We start from the raw sequence: 16191 nt of genomic DNA, 5'->3' as shown, positions 1-16191 counted from the left end.
TATTTAGGTTATAAGAGACGAAATACAACGTGTATGTACCAGTATGTGTGGATGCAGGTTAGTTAGGCCGGTCTGAAGTTAGTCAGTGTGTCATTTTTCTGATTGGCCGCTGTGTTTTATAGAGGAAGAGGAGTCTGAGGAGGGAGGAGAGCAGGACACCATGCACGTTCTGGGCACCATGGTCATGGCTATGCTGATTAAATACTGGATCTACATCTGCGGGGGCATGTTCTTCTTCGTCAGCTTCGAGGGAACCATCGTCATGTACAAGATCATCTACATGATGATGTTCCTCTCCTCCGTGGCGCTCTACCAGGTAACAAAACACACCTGCGCACATGTAACTAGATGGCTCTTGTGATGCTGACGGCTGATCTGATCCGTCAAACCTTTACACGTGTTCAAATATATCCTACACACTTACGTTTCCCAATTACAGAAGCTGCTGACATTTTTAGTATGCTATAAAAAGTTAGTGTTCAGCAGGCTCATAGTCCACAGTGTATTCACGACTATTTTGTAACCCCTACCAGAGTCAAAACAAAGCAGTAACCCTAAATCCAGATGTGTTCTGTGCTCTACGATACATTTAATGCATTAAAGCTGTTAGATTTGGAGGATTCATTCCCCCGAATAATCACTATTATTCCTGTTTAGGTGCACTACGAGTGGTGGCGGAGGATCCTGAAGTACTTCTGGATGTCGGTGGTGATGTACACCATGCTGGTCCTCACTCTGGTCTACACCTTCCAGTTCAAAATATCTGATGACTTCTGGAAAAGACAGCTGAAAATGAATGAAAATGGGTGAGCTTTTCAGGATAACCATAATCATAGAAAAGACGTGTTTGATATACTGATAGTAGCTCCCACACACAGAGTCTGAAAGACTGTCCTCGCTCTCAAATCTTAGTGGTTTGAAACATCGTCACTTAACTTACACAGTCTATTGGGTTTCAACAGGTGAGAACAGAAAGCACTTCATTCAAAATAGAACAAACTCACATTTTACAGCTATGCAAATTCCAAAGATTCAAGTCACAAAAAAAAAGGAACATTTGTTTTTTCTTGACATTTTTAAAGGGCTTTTTTCACATACATGTACCCATTGCATATCAGAGAATTTCCCTGTCATTTAACTTTATATTTCTGACTTAAATCTGAGAAATTCAGATTTTTTTACCAGAGTATAACCCGCTTCCCCAACTGCATGTCTTTTCTTTTAAACTCACAAGGGCCCTAATACATGTAAACACGCAATAACAAATAATACATAGTGTATAGGTGTCTTCAGTTTAAACTAAACTTAGGCAAGGGATGTTGTTCAAAAAGGCGATCAGCAGATTTCCTTGCCTCTATACGAGGTTATGGGTTATTGTATACTGCATGAATAGTACTTCACAAACCATTATTGTATACCATCCAGCAATGACAGAATATTGATTCCCTTTTTAAAGTTGAATTATTCAGAGTGTTTGTATTTGTACAATTAACCTTCTTTTGCCATCAATTCCCTTTCTACTGAATCACTTGTACACATTAACTCCTGAGAGCTTTTACTCACAGATACCCTAAAAATGATTTCCTCTATTTTTTCCCATCATGCAGCTTGAAGGACCTCGGCCTGGAGAGGTTTACTGTTGCCGCTCTGTTCACCAGGATTTTTATCCCCACGTCCTTCCTGCTGGTGTGTATTCTCCACCTTCACTACTTCCACGACCGCTTCCTGCAGCTCACCGATCTCCAGGCTGTCATGGCTAAAGAGGAGAGCACAATCTACAGGTGAGACACTTTGGGTTTGTCGTGTTTAACAGGTGAGAATAGAAATAGAGTTATACGAAATCGAAAGATTCAAAGTCACACATTTATGAGAAAGAAAAGGATAATTCTTTTTTTTAATTCATTTTTTTTGGGGGGGGGGTTTTCTCGTTTATTTACTACTTAAGATATTTGGTGTTAAGAATGTTTTAAGAACCCTCAGAAATGGTCCTTTTAATTTCCAAAACTTCATGTTATAGGCCATTGGTTCGATCTATTTCTGTCTGTTCCTCAATCAGATGGTTACAAGAGCTTTTAATGATCACGAAAATACCTTTGAAAGCAACCAAGAGTAACTGATGATCAGGACCTTTCAAAGATCATAAATCTTCCATTTGTATAAAATCTCTCATCATCTACGACGCAATGAAGTGATGCAGTCCGAGGCCACGAAGTCTCTTAGGAAAACATCTGCTTCCCTCCATGACGCAATTGTGAAAACACATAATAGGAATGGACTGAATTATACCACTGGAATGAATACCACTGGAAGTTTATAAACAATGTCGCTTTCTCATCTTTCTCCGTTACATTCATGGTAACAGTTGAGCGTGGCGTGAAAAACACTCATCCCTTTTCATCTCACACTATTCTGGATAATCACACCCCCTGTTAATCCCCCGTTCGAACCACTGTTCTTCGTCACACATCTATTGTTGTTGCCCCTCCGTGTTATAACATTCACATTTTCCAATCTGTGAAGTGGCGTGTTTAACTTTACGGCCGACCGCTCGCTCAGCTCGTCTCTGCTTCTCTCTGTAAACCTGCTGCCATCTCTCCTCTCTTCTGACACCTTTTTTTAACACAGCCACGCTAAAGTCAATGGCCGTGTCTATCTGATCATGGATAGGTGGGTATCTGCTCGCTTTCTGTGGCATCCATCACCATCCCATTTCACCTCTGAGTCTCTACTTCCTCTTCCTGTTGCAAAACCCCCATTCTGTCTTATCCCTGTGACCCTTTTTTGTGGCAATGATGATACATTTATGATCTTCTGAAATACCCTTCTCCTGGAGTTTTGGTATTTACTGACATGAATGGTGTTTGTTTTCAGGTTTTCTATATTATTATTTTGCCTGTAGCCTTCACTACATGGGCTCTCGTCATCTTCCTGGATCTCTAACCCCCTTCCAAACCCAAGCCCAGCCTTTTCCCTTCTACTTCTCTCCAAAAAGCAACTGTATAACAAGCATGGTTAAATCTAAAATAACTATTCTTCCCTTCCAGTATCTTGCAACACACCCACTTTTCTGCACTGAATCCCAGAAAATTACCCCCTTCCTGAAAAAGCTCGCCTATCCCGAACCACATGAGCCTTTTTGGCCCCTTTTTATGCATTTTAATGAAACCATGTGGATGTTTTAAGGTGATTTAAAGTGTCAGTTTCAGTCTTCCCCTGTTCATCTGTGTAACTTTATTGTCCTGAGCAGCATCAAAAGAAGAATTCCCACCCTGAGCAAGTAAGTGTGACCACTGGATAATGAAATGCCTGCCTTGATATGCGGCCGGTTTCATGCAAGTCAAACCCGACCCAGGAGCTTGCTACATTGCCTGAGAAGATTTGAAAGGGTTGCCTCCTTTTTAGCTCCTACCCTTATTCTTGGGCAAGAAAGAAAACTCCCTCAGACATTAAAAACAAACAACGTTTAAAGAATGCAGAAGGAATGTGCACTGCTTATTGATTACAATGCCTGCTCTATTTCCAGTCAGCGGACTCACAGCTGATGTTTCCCATCCAAACACTTTCATCGGAGCCTTTTGACAATCACCTGGACCTTGTGTATTAATGTGTGTTGTATTTACATGCTTATGAGGACGGAAGGCCTTCAAAAAGATAGTGATGTAAGGGAATAAAATAGGATAAATAATACCTATACATTGAGTTATCTAGGACTTTCCCCTGCGCTGATCTAGTGACATTACTGTTTACTGTGAAGATCTATTCCAGGTTGCTTTCTAGTAAGGTTACATTTCAGGTTACCAATCTCTGTTGCTTTTTCTTTTGGCGGCCCCTTTGGCCATAAGCGGTTATGCAGGTGTGTTTTAGGGACATACTTCCAAGAGATACAAACTATTTTAAAAAATCTAAATCCTAGAGATTATTAATTTGAGGTTACTTAAATTAAAAGTCTCCTTACTTAGTAAAACAATATATATTTTAAGTCATGTACAGCTCCAGAAAAAGTAAAGAGAACACTCCAAATTGTTCTTAAATCTTTATCTCTACATGTATGGCAGCCATTCCAGTGTTTGTTGAATTTCAACCCGGAGAAATGTTATCAGTGGTTTATAGAATACAATTAGAAACGGACATACCTATAAATAGTAAACCAGGAGAAAATGATAATGCTGAATGGTCTCTTAAAATGTCTTGTATTTAGCATGAAGTCAAACGATTTACTTGAAGAAAAAAAGGCTTGGGGTTAAGATATGAAGACGCAGGACTTTTTTGCACATTCTCTCTCCACTGCCCACCGAAAAACCTTTAAATTAACCTAATACTTAGAAAAAGTAAGTCCTGGTTCGAGGTTTATATAACCGTGAACATATAGGAAGTATTCCCAAAGTTAAAATTGGCCAGATCCCAACACTAATCGTTTCTTCAGTTTCTAATTTATTTAATTCATGAATAGAACATTTTGTGGTTCTAGAGTAGCAGTAAATGGACCTGGGTGGTGATTAACTATACCTACTGGTTTAAAAATGGCTAGCTTATAAATACAACGTCAGGTAAACGGGTAAAAGAATCCCAAAGTCATTCACGGTCCTCATAAGTGTAGAGATACAAACATGTGTGTGAGTCTGCATGCATGTGTGTGTTTGTAATAACTTCTCCACCTGTCTTCAGACTGGTGCACCAGGATGGCAGCCTTGCGGACATCACCATGCTCAGCGCCAGCTCCGTGGACGCAACGATATCCAGAGAGGAGTCGCAGCAGGAGAAGGAGCAGCAGGAGGATCAGGGGGAGTGGAGGCTGGAGAAGGAGAAGGCCCTGGTGGTGGTGATGGATGACACCGACACGACTGGTGAGAAACCGAGGACTTTCTCCGACGCACAGCAGTCCAGCGCCGAGGAGAGCCACCACTGCAGTGCGGGGACGGAGCCGGAGCCGAGCACCGAGCAGAGTTCAGGTACTCCGACAACACAGTGAAGAACCATGTTAGGACTTGTTGAGTGTTACATCTTGAAGAATTTATCCAGTATTTCTAAAATGTGTTTTCAAGTTTCTCTGAAAAACATGAGGTATTAAAACAAACTCTTATGAAAAATAGACAAGCCCAGACCTCCATCAAGACCAACGGATTGTTCCACTTCCTGAGTTAGACTGTCGTTTTCCGTGTGTTCATTAACTAGTATAGAAAGAACAGGGACACTGCGTGAGGATGTGTCTTATTTTATTGCTAAACAACACAACACTGAAGTGCTGTTTCTCTTTGACGGGGTGTGTGAATTTCCCAATTGGAAACTTGTTTTACAGCAAACAAAATTGGTTTATTCCAACAGCGTATGAATGCAGGAACATGCTGTATCTCGTAATGTTATCAAACAAGAAAAAAGTGTTGTATCCTCTCCGTCATTTTGCTCTGCTCCAAAAGAAAAACGTTTCTTCCTTGGGCTGTGAAACATCCTTCCATCAAGTATCATATAAAACTGCAGTATTTTTTTCCCATATTGCTGCTGACACACACACACACACGCACGCACGCACGCTCGCTCGCTCGCTCACTCACTCACTCACTCACTCACTCACTCACTCACTCACTCACTCACTCACTCACTCACTCACTCACTCACTCACTCACAGACAGACTGAAAACTCAACTTCCTTGGCGATGGTAATAAAACTACTCATCAGGACGCTGAATCTCTGATCACGTTGCAGTCTTGAATGATACAGAGAATGTTGTTAAGCAGTCCAATACCTACAACATGTGTTACAATGGACATTTCAACCAGACTGCCAAGATAACATATCAAATACAACCCCCACCCCCGTCCCATCGCAAAAGAAAACAAGTCACTAAATAAAGTGAATGATAAATACATAGATCATTTTGAGAAACACAATAAAAGCGATATATGACAAAAAAGAAAGAGGAAAAAAAAGCAAAATAAATCAGAAGCATTCAATTAGAATTGATGCATCCCACACAACTCTAGACACAATCATCCTCAAATTGTTAAATCCAGCTTGCAGTTCTCTACGTGTGTGATGAACGGCGGCCAGGCCTTGTAAGATCTATCAGTTGATCCCCTCAGAGTGGACCTGACTTTCTCTAGTTGCAAAAACTGCATTAGATCTCTAATCCGGTGCGTATGTGTGGGTGGTGCTTCGTCCTTCAATTTAAGAAGAATTAGCCGTCGAGCAATCCCAGACACAAGAACAATAGCATTTAATTAATATTTTGGAAGGTGAGCTTCTTCAGTCACCACTCCAAACAATGCTCAAAGTCTTTTAAAGTTTTCCTCAGTGTCTCCTCCTCTCACTGTGTTTACAGCCGAGACTCACATACGCAGAGGCGCCCGCTACAGCCTCCTCTGTCAGGAGCGTAGAGAAGTTTTCTCCTGTCTCTGCTCTTCAGTCTGCTCAGAAGACATATGTTGCATACACTCTTTAAAGTCTCTCTTAGACTCAGTGTGCTGTCCAAGTATCCGCCGCCTGCACTCTCCACCAGCCGGCCGTTAATCATCCAGAGGAAAGCTGTAAAAATCTGTTGTTTTGCAGATTTTCGGGTTCAGTAAGATTTACCTCCAGTTTTCCCTGCTGACACAGAGCGTAGCTCAAGTGGTCGCTTTCATCCATTACGTCGCCCTGCTAGAGCCAACTATCACTGGACCATTAGCATATTTACGCAGACCGTCACACTGCTCCTAAATTAAAATGTTGTTTATATACACAGAAAATAAAATAGGTGATAAAACACAACCCTGCAGGGCCTCTCAGTTTATAATGAGGTGCAAGCTATGTGAGCTATATGCCCTCTCAGTGTTTTCTTATCCAAACAATGAGGCCTCTATTAAAACCTGAGATAATATGGCCTTGTAGAAACACATACACCCAAAACCAAACTATGGCTGGAGTGTTAATATCCTTTTTGAGAATATTAAGGCTTCATTCTCAGCTAATTAAAGCATTAGAAATAGCTTATAAAATACTGATTTGAGGTGTTTCCATACATCTTGACACACAGTATGGGGAAAGATTACATAAACAAACATTTACAGTTTCAGAATACATTTGAAACACATGTTCAGCTGTTCTGTTTGCTCAAATAAACGGTATACATATCGAAATGTAGCTTTCCCTCCCTAAAATGCAGATTGTCTTACACATTGGTCCCACTTTAATCATTTAACACTCAATAAGAATTACTACCCTGATGTGTGTTTGCTGGACGGATTTTATTGTGCATAACTTCCTGAATTGGAGATGATTTGTAGGACTGAAACCAAATATTACCTTTATTAAATATTCAAATACCCTGAATCCCAATGGTATTTTGTTTCCTATAACAGACAATGAAAAACTAGAGAAAAATTGGGAACTAGAATTACCTTTTTTTGTGATTTTTTTGGTTAAACACTCATTTATGATCTGTTCTTGGGCTGATAGATGATAGGTGTGTTTGTATTTACTATTCATCACAACCAGATTTAAATATGTTGTGACCACTTCTAAATGTTTGCTGAACTTTAACTTGTGTTTCATTGGAATTGCTACTCAGCCGTTCTGCAAAGACATCAATCTACTAACTAACAATAACACTGGAAAAGTGCATTTATTAGGGTCCATCTTTACCCAGTGGTTTAACACATTTTTATGGCAGTCTTTTTCTGATACTTCTGATGGTACACTAACAAAAATAAAAACATAGTACATCACAAGACATTTTCTTTGCAGTTTGCAGCTCAGTTTGCAGCTTTAAGGCTTCCTCAGCAAAATGTCAGTACAGTGTAAACGGAGAATTACTGCACAGCTGTAATCATGCAACCTGGAAACTCTTCACATTTGCACCTACTCTCCTCTTTCTCAGATCTGAAGAATAAATGGCATCTGGTGGTCGACCGGCTGACGGTGCTCTTCCTGAAGTTCCTGGAGTACTTCCACAAACTGCAGCTGTTCATCTGGTGGTTACTGGAGATCCACATCATCAAGATCGTGTCCTGCTACATCGTCCTGGTCTCGGTCAAAGATGTAAGAAAGATTGAGATCACACCGTAAAACAAGGCTCTGTGTCTAAGCTATAAAGCAGAGGTGTTATACGAGCCAATTTGCCGCCTCACATTCTCAGGTGGGGGGGAGGTTAAACGGAGTGACAGTGCCTTTGACATTTGGGCCCCTTGGCTCTTTGAAATGTCGTGAGTTTTTCCCTTGTTAAAATGGTGCCACATGCTACACTGCCATTGTTCATGTTACATACAGTGGTACAATTTGTATTTGTGTGTAAATCAACACTCCTGTCACAATCCTCTCTAGCTAAGCTCATTTAATACAGTTCTGAGTCAAAAAATGATTACATTTCCAATCACAAATACCAACAGTTAGCATTGCTCACATTTTCTTGGTGGATTTTATTGCTCATATGCTGTAAAAAATAACAACACAGAGCCAACTAGAAGCAGTAGGAAGTGGACCAGGATTGTTACGCCGCAGATTTCTTGCCATAATTTTTCTCTGGATGAAGAATTAAGCTTGGATAAGCTGCTTGGGCTTTTATATTCTCATTAAAACTGACTTTTATAGACTCATATTTATGTTTCGTAATGATATTTTATTCATAGTTCTTGACCTCATGTTTTATGAGTGCTTTTGGATTTGCCTCTCAATTTTCTTCAGTTTCTTTCTCCAGTTTTTTTTATGTTGTGTAAAAGTGTACTCAAACACTCAATACTTAATTATGAGTCACATACATATAATACATGAAACCACGAGAGAAATACTAACTCTAGTTGGTGTAGGAGGGGAAGGAAAAGGAGGGAAATGTCATTGGGAAAGGATTCATGTGTTTTTTCCTGTCCTCGTTGCATGCATTGTCTCCTCTGCAGGTTTCTTTGTTCAACTACGTGTTTGTGGCGTCCTGGGCCTTCGCGCTGCCGTACAGCCAGTACCGGCCGCTCGCCTCCAGTGTTTGCACGGTCTGGACGTGTGTCATCATCGTGTGTAAAATGTTGTACCAGCTCAACTTTGTAGAACCCAAAACCTACTCCAAGAACTGCTCAATGGTGAATATAATCAGGAATGGCTGCACTAAATGTCTCTGTTTATTCTCACATTTGAGGCTTTGAATCTTTTCTTAGATTTCAGGACATCCTAAAAAAACCCTTTTTTTAAAATTCAATATCACTTTTCCATAATACTACGTGCCTCCCTTTGAGGATATATCTATAAAAGTATAATTTGTTATATAAAAAACATGTTGGAAATTTGGAAAAGATCACATCTAGCTGTGTTTAATTCATTTAGACTTTTATTTTCAATTGATAAAGCTCTGGATTGATTGGATTCACGATTAAAATACAAATATCTGAATACTAGTTATATTAATATAGCTAATCTTTATTTGCAGCTGTGCAGAAATGCCAGGTTTAAACAGAAGTAATTGGCATGCCAGAGAATTTACATTTAAATGTTGGTGTAGAATTTGACTGTCAAAGTAATAATTGCTGCTTTTAATAACCCAGTTCAGCCCTAATCCTTACTATCCTTACATTTCAACTTCATTTATACAATTATGTTTTCTGTCCACAGCCAGATGGCTACTCAAATGACGAGGAGATTTACATGAAGAATTCTCTGCTGTATAAGAGTCCGGTGGATCCAGCTAACTGGGTCGGCCTGGAGAAATCTGAGGACCTGCTGGGTTACCTAAGGGTGAGCAGGACACACAATCAAAAGCAAACACACACAGAAAAAAGTAATGTGACCTGATTTCCATTCCTGATGGATTACCTCAATATCAAATGCAATGCAAACAGAGACAAGAGAAAATAAATATCAATTAGAATGTATTTTTCACATAAGAACAACATATATCCTTTCCATCTGTGCAGGAAAACCTCATGATGCTAGCTCTGTTAGCATTCGAGGTGACCATCTACCGCCATCAGAATTATTTCAGACTGAGGAACAAACTGTCGCCTCCCGCTGCCCAGATCATCTTCCATGATATCACACGGCAACACCTGGACATCGGCATCATCAGCTTCATCAAATACTTCATCAACTACTTCTTTTACAAGTTTGGACTTGAGGTAAAAGAGCTTAAAGAGGCCCTATTTACCTTTTGGGGGTTTTCCGTTTCCTGTAGTGTGGTATAGGTTTTTGTGCATGTAAATGGTCTGCAAAGGCTAAAATCCAAAAGTTACCTCCAGAGGGAGTTTCTCTCCCACACACTCCCACCCCTCCCTCCATCGGACTCCTTTGTTTACTTCCTTAACTCTAACACATTGTATAGGCTAAGGGGCGGGACATCTCTAAGCTGTTGACCAATCAGAACAGAGCCGGCCAGCTAACCAATCAGAGCAGACTGGTTTCAGATGGATGGAAAGGGAAAAGCACAAAATACAAATATGTACTAGAAAAGTAGCATAATGTATCCTCTTCCATTTTTTATAAAGTTTATATTCCTCGTGTGTTTGCCTCAGACGTGCCTGCTGCTCGTGGTCAATGTCGTCGGGCAGCGGATGGACTTCTACGCCATGCTTCACGCCTTCGCCCTGATTGGAGTCATGTACAGACGCAGGAGGAAAGCCATCGCTGAGATCTGGCCCAAGTACTGCTTCTTCCTCGCCTGCATGCTGACCCTCCAGTACTTTGTCTGCATCGGAATCCCGCCAGCAGCCTGCAAAGGTTTGTGTGAACAACAAAGCCAGGTTGTACCTACTGGTTGACTGTTGTCATAATCATCTGGTCATTATTTAGTGCTAAAATGCAATGCTCCTTGGCATTTTTGAGGTCTAATCTGTTGTTAGTATGTCAAGGCTTTGATTGCCTTTCTTTTAAAGTGCTCCTCAATCACAAATCATATCTATCTGATGATAATGGTGTATGTTTCTATTTCAGACTATCCCTGGAGGTTTCCCAACTCTACAACAACCTCCAACGTGGTCAAGTGGCTCTATGTTCCAGATTTCCGCACCCCGCCTAATCCATCGTTCCTCATCTGTAGGTTTTTATTTTATGATGTGTACTGGTTATTGCGAAGGTGTATAAGGGTTATGCAGGTTAAAGAAATAATATAACTCTGAAGATCAATGCTTTGAATTAAGGAGAAAAAACCTCATAAATGTGTCATACATGTCGGGGGAAAAAACACTTTTTTGTCAAGGAACCACATAGCTTCACATTACAAGGTGTGATAACGCTCATAACACCACAGTCGCCGTTATATAACCAGGTTCCATACTGTTGCACCTCCTCACTAATGCACATTTATCAGCGGCTTCTGTGCTGTGATGTGGATCCAAGTCAGCAAAGTGAAGCCATGTGGTTGCTTCACTAAAAAACACACGTTTCTTTTACATACATTTTTTATCTCTGAGATTTGTGGGTGTTTTTCTTCTCTCTTTAATGACAGAAATTCTGAAGAAACTCTGTAGTGATTTGTTTTTTCACCTACTATCGTCATCGTAGGTAATGATACCAATTGTCATTTAAGTCTCTTGTATTGTTACTACCAACATTTCTCCTCTGCTCTTCTGTAGATGACTTCATCTTGCTGCTGTGCGCCTCCCTCCAGAGGCAGGTCTTTGATGATGAAAACAAGGCGGCGGTCCGCATCATGGCTGGAGACAACGTGGAGATCTGCAGGGATCTGGACGCAGCCTCTTTCAGCGTCCATAACCCCGTCCCCGACTTCATCCACTGCAGGTACAGCAACTTTCAGCAACGTTTAGCTCATTTACTGCAGCAGGAAGTGGACCAAGTGTGTTCATTTTTCATTCCTATCAGAGCTACTTGGGTAAAGTTTATGGCACTTCAATCCAAGACTTTTATTTCACTTATATTAGATTTTACAGAACAGTACCAGTAAACATTTTATAGTTTGAATGCCATTTGAGCCCTGCATCACCATGGAAGACAACAAGATGCATAAATGGAAAGGAAGGAAAGTAGCGAGCTTAATTGATGCTTAACGATGTTAGATGCTTACAATTTTGTCAAAAGTGAAATTTGTTCATAACAAGCAGCACTATTAAGAAGGTTTTTAAAATTGTATCATATATGGGTTACATCCCACAATATGGATGTGAATGCTTATGTTGTCTATGTAGAGTAAAAGCTTTGCTTATACTTTTTAATAGTAAAGCACTAACTGGAGTTTCACTTTAGTTGTTATTTGCTCCTACCAATGCAGAGATGTCTATTTGGGTCTATAGTTTTCTAGATTATACACTGGTATAAAATGTATTATTTGGCAGATTAAACAGGTGTAAAGCTCACTGTACCCATCCTGCTCAGCACCAAACAGAAGACAGACACAGTCAGCAAATAGCAGGTGAAAATAGTGGATCATTTGGCAGCTAATGTGCCAGATATTTCCCTTAAACAGAGTAAATAATGGATTTCATCAAGTGAATACAAATGCAAATCTATAATAATATTGCCCCAGAACGACTGAATGTGTAAATAAACATCTGTTTTCTAACCCAACATTTTTTAAGTTTATGGTTCATGACTTGTTTCTGCTTGAAATAATACTAATTGCAAACCAGGATGCGAGAGATGTAAGTTATCAATTAGTGCTTTGAGTTCAGTGATGGGGTAACAGGCAGTGAAGCAGGCTGCAGGTGTGAGTTCCCCCCGGTTGGGTACATTTTAGAAAAGTATAAAAATAGGTATCATACTCCTCCGAACTCAGCCTAATAAGACTCCTCTCCAGTGGAGCTGCTCAGATGCTAACTCAGGAGAACACTGCTGTTATACTTGGCTGCTTTCTGCGTTACCGTACAAGTCCTGAGTGGAGTGGTGCTGAATAAGAACATACTCTCTCAGCAAATCCTTTATCCTAGACAAATACAGGTGAGACAGATGACCGTAGCTTAGTGAGAGACCCATTGTATATACAGAATTCAGAATTTTGGCTATTGATATTTGAGTTCAGAGCTGGATACCGACTTTTCACATGAAAGGAGTGAAGAGAGATTTTTTGAGAGCCAGGGAAATAGGGAGCGAGAGCATCCTGACCTGTCCACAGTCATTGATTATGTGCTCTTCACATTCCACTGTTTTGATGCGCAAAGTGGACAAGTCTTTTATTAACGCACTCTGTGTCCATCAACAAGCCCCTAGTAGAGAGAAAGAGAGCAGTACAGCCCGTCTGTCCGTGCCGCGGCAGCTCTGCACTTATTCCATCGTTTCCCTCCAGGATCGAATTACGGATACGGGGTGGGGGGGAGAAATCCATAATCCACAAAAACACTCTGTCCGTCACTCCGCGACTCAGGCGCTTTTGTCCTGTACTCTAACTCAATAAATAGCTTTTAAGTATGGAAAAGGTATTTTCTCCCCCTGATGAAGAAGGACACTCACTCAGCGATTCCGGCCCATCAACGCATCGTCCGATCCAAACCCACTTCATCACAGCTGCTTCCTAATACTGCAGCTGCTGTTGTGGTCCCATGTTTTCATTTTCATTAATGAATGTTACTTCCTATGTTTTCCTCTCCACACATCTTATTAATGGTCTCTCAGCTGAAAACACAGGATACTCACACATGCTCTTAGCATGTTAGACACACGCAGCACATGCAGGAGTGTAAGGTATGTACCTGAGTGACAGGAGTCAGGTTTCAGGTTCATTGATCAGACTCTTACCGGTGTCCTGACGCAGTTCACTCAGTGTGATTGATGGGCGGATTATCCTCACAGCAACAAAATGAACTGAGTGCTGTTTTACATTTTATAATGTGGTAAGCAGGTATCCTTATTAGCAATGTAGCTCAGCTGGTCAGGGTCCAGGTTATTCATTTTTAACCCTGTGTAAAACTCAGCTTATAAACTTTAGTCAGTCTCAAATTAATTAATAAATGGCTGATTAATTACATTAAACTTGATCCCAATTAAAGTGATCTAAGATATCCAATATAAGGAGCACAGATACAGCTAAATTAAAGGAGCTATATAGCAAACACGGTACATATATCGCCTGTTAAAAATGTTATTGAACTTCCATAAAAATGATCAAAATAAGTAAATTTAGGATTTGTTTTCATGTAACTGGGCTTCCAATTAGGGTAGCTCTTATTAGGTGATGTGTTTCCTGATGTTGATATGGCATGAATGCATCAAGTTTGCTGTGTACATTGCATTTGTTTACTGTTGTCATATAACCTCTAGGGATTTAAGTGAAAAAAACTTCAGTGAATTTGCCTGACATTTACCGCTGCCAAAGCAAAAAGAATTTACATATTGAATTCTTCTTTTTCTTAAAACAGTGCTCACATATTAGTTTTACCACTGTCCTCTAGGTCGTACCTGGACATGCTGAAGGTCATCATGTTCAGCTACCTGTTCTGGTTTGTCCTCACCATCATCTTCATCACGGGGACAACGCGCATCAGCATCTTCTGCATGGGCTACCTGGTGGCCTGCTTCTACTTCCTGCTCTTTGGTGGAGAGCTGCTGCTCAAACCAATCAAAAAGATCCTCCACTACTGGGACTTCTTGATCGCCTACAACATCTTTGTCATCACCATGAAGAACGTGTTGTCTGTGAGTCCTCCGTCTAAACTTGTAAATCAAGAAAATGTCAATTATAGCAGCAACGTAATCAAAGTAACTGTAGTATTTTCTCACCAGGCATTGAAACAAACCAACTAAAAAAGAAACATACAACTATAGACGCATTGGTTAAGCTCCAGTTTAAACACAACTCAGGTTTTAAATCCCTTTTGTTTACCATGTCATTGGTAGAGCTGTAACAAATGTACAGACCTATCATTCAACACTGTTACAGACATTTTACAGACGTTTTACAGATGTTCAATCCCCAGTCCTATAAATGATAGAGGAATCCTACATATTATGAGGTGAAGTGATATCATATTTAGATTTTCAAACCTCCAATTAATGAATTCAGCAGAAAATCTCATTTGTGAAATCAGAGTTTATAAGATAGTTTTAAGATATTAAAATGTGATAAAGTCATTTGTTGCATTAAGGTATTTAATGAGGGGTTATTGTTCGTAGATCCTGGCTTGTGGCTACATCAACTCTCTGATTGAGGACCGCTGCTGGTCGGTCCAGTTGTTCAGTCTGGCCTGCACCATCAAGGAATACGACATCAACCAATCAAGTGAGTGGACACAACAGCTGACTTCTTATTTCATGATTGCCAAAACCTTTTTCCAAGAAGGTCAGAATATTCCTTTCAATAGGTGAAGCACAAATCCAAATGTTGGTGTCACTGCTAAACAAACTTTATTATTTCTTTGTGCGCCCAAGAGTGTGTTTCCTAGGAAGCAAAAATGAAACACACCCTTGTTAATTTTTCAGTCCTTTCTTTCTTTCTAAATACTCAGATTCATCAAGTATCAGTAAATAAGGGTCTCCATCAACACCCTTGAGAATTTAAACGTGTAATCGTCCTCACTTTCACCCTTTTATCATCAGAGAACTGTGACCTGCCTAAAAACGAGGCGGGGATCATCTGGGACAGCATCTGCTTCGCCTTTCTGCTGCTGCAGAGACGAGTCTTCATGAGCTACTACTTCCTGCACGTGGTGGCTGACATCAGGGCGTCGCAAATCCTCGCGTGCAGGTGAACCACCCCGATGCAAAGAGACACCTGACTTTTCGGCAAAGACATCATTTTGAGATACAAGCGCTTGGGGCATGTGAAAAATTCAGTTTGATGTCAGTATAGTCAGAAGATATACCAGACTTATTTTATTCGCACAACAGAAACTAATGAGGAACAGAAAGGTGCAGTTCATGACAATTGCACCTTTCTATTAAATATTAAAGAAGGATCAGACTTAGACTCTCTGACAGTGGATGTTTTGATTGTGTTTCAGAGGGGCGGAGCTCTTCCAAGCTACGATCGTGAAGGCGGTGAGAGCCAGACTGGAGGAGGAGCGCAAATCTGTGGAGCAGCTGAAGAGACAGTGAGACTCCAAATAATTCACATCATCACAATTTCACTTATTCTTACATGTTTTTATCTTTCACAGTTGATTAGATATTGCCCAATACACTGAATTACCTTGAACTTTTATACATTTACATAATTGCAAAAGAATCTGCAGTTACCTGTCTCTCTAGATTAGATCAAGCATTTGTTTAAAAATACTCAACGCCCCAAATTTCCTGAAAGAGTTGTGTCTGAAAGAGGCCACAGATCATGCACAAAAAATGAAAGTATACAAATC

At 40.4% G+C, this 16191-nt stretch overlaps 1 protein-coding gene across 3 annotated transcripts in view; it reads left to right on the top strand.

Moving 5' to 3' along the window:
• The window catches only part of LOC134866537 (piezo-type mechanosensitive ion channel component 2), a 76036-nt gene that overhangs the window by 37518 nt on the left and 22327 nt on the right, over window positions 1–16191 (top strand). For all 3 annotated transcript variants that reach the window (XM_063886754.1, XM_063886753.1, XM_063886752.1), the window contains exons 14-28: window positions 123–316; window positions 658–806; window positions 1608–1781; window positions 4666–4949; window positions 7854–8014; window positions 8866–9042; window positions 9569–9691; window positions 9871–10071; window positions 10465–10669; window positions 10883–10984; window positions 11524–11689; window positions 14290–14533; window positions 15011–15116; window positions 15434–15581; window positions 15838–15927. In XM_063886754.1, coding sequence (XP_063742824.1) covers window positions 123–316; window positions 658–806; window positions 1608–1781; window positions 4666–4949; window positions 7854–8014; window positions 8866–9042; window positions 9569–9691; window positions 9871–10071; window positions 10465–10669; window positions 10883–10984; window positions 11524–11689; window positions 14290–14533; window positions 15011–15116; window positions 15434–15581; window positions 15838–15927 — 2524 coding nt within the window. The remainder of the gene's footprint in view (window positions 1–122; window positions 317–657; window positions 807–1607; window positions 1782–4665; window positions 4950–7853; window positions 8015–8865; window positions 9043–9568; window positions 9692–9870; window positions 10072–10464; window positions 10670–10882; window positions 10985–11523; window positions 11690–14289; window positions 14534–15010; window positions 15117–15433; window positions 15582–15837; window positions 15928–16191) is intronic.

This window comes from Eleginops maclovinus, chromosome 6 (genome assembly GCF_036324505.1).
Source record: "Eleginops maclovinus isolate JMC-PN-2008 ecotype Puerto Natales chromosome 6, JC_Emac_rtc_rv5, whole genome shotgun sequence".
NCBI classification, from domain to species: Eukaryota; Metazoa; Chordata; class Actinopteri; order Perciformes; family Eleginopidae; genus Eleginops; species Eleginops maclovinus.
This window is presented reverse-complemented; position numbering and strand designations above follow the sequence as displayed.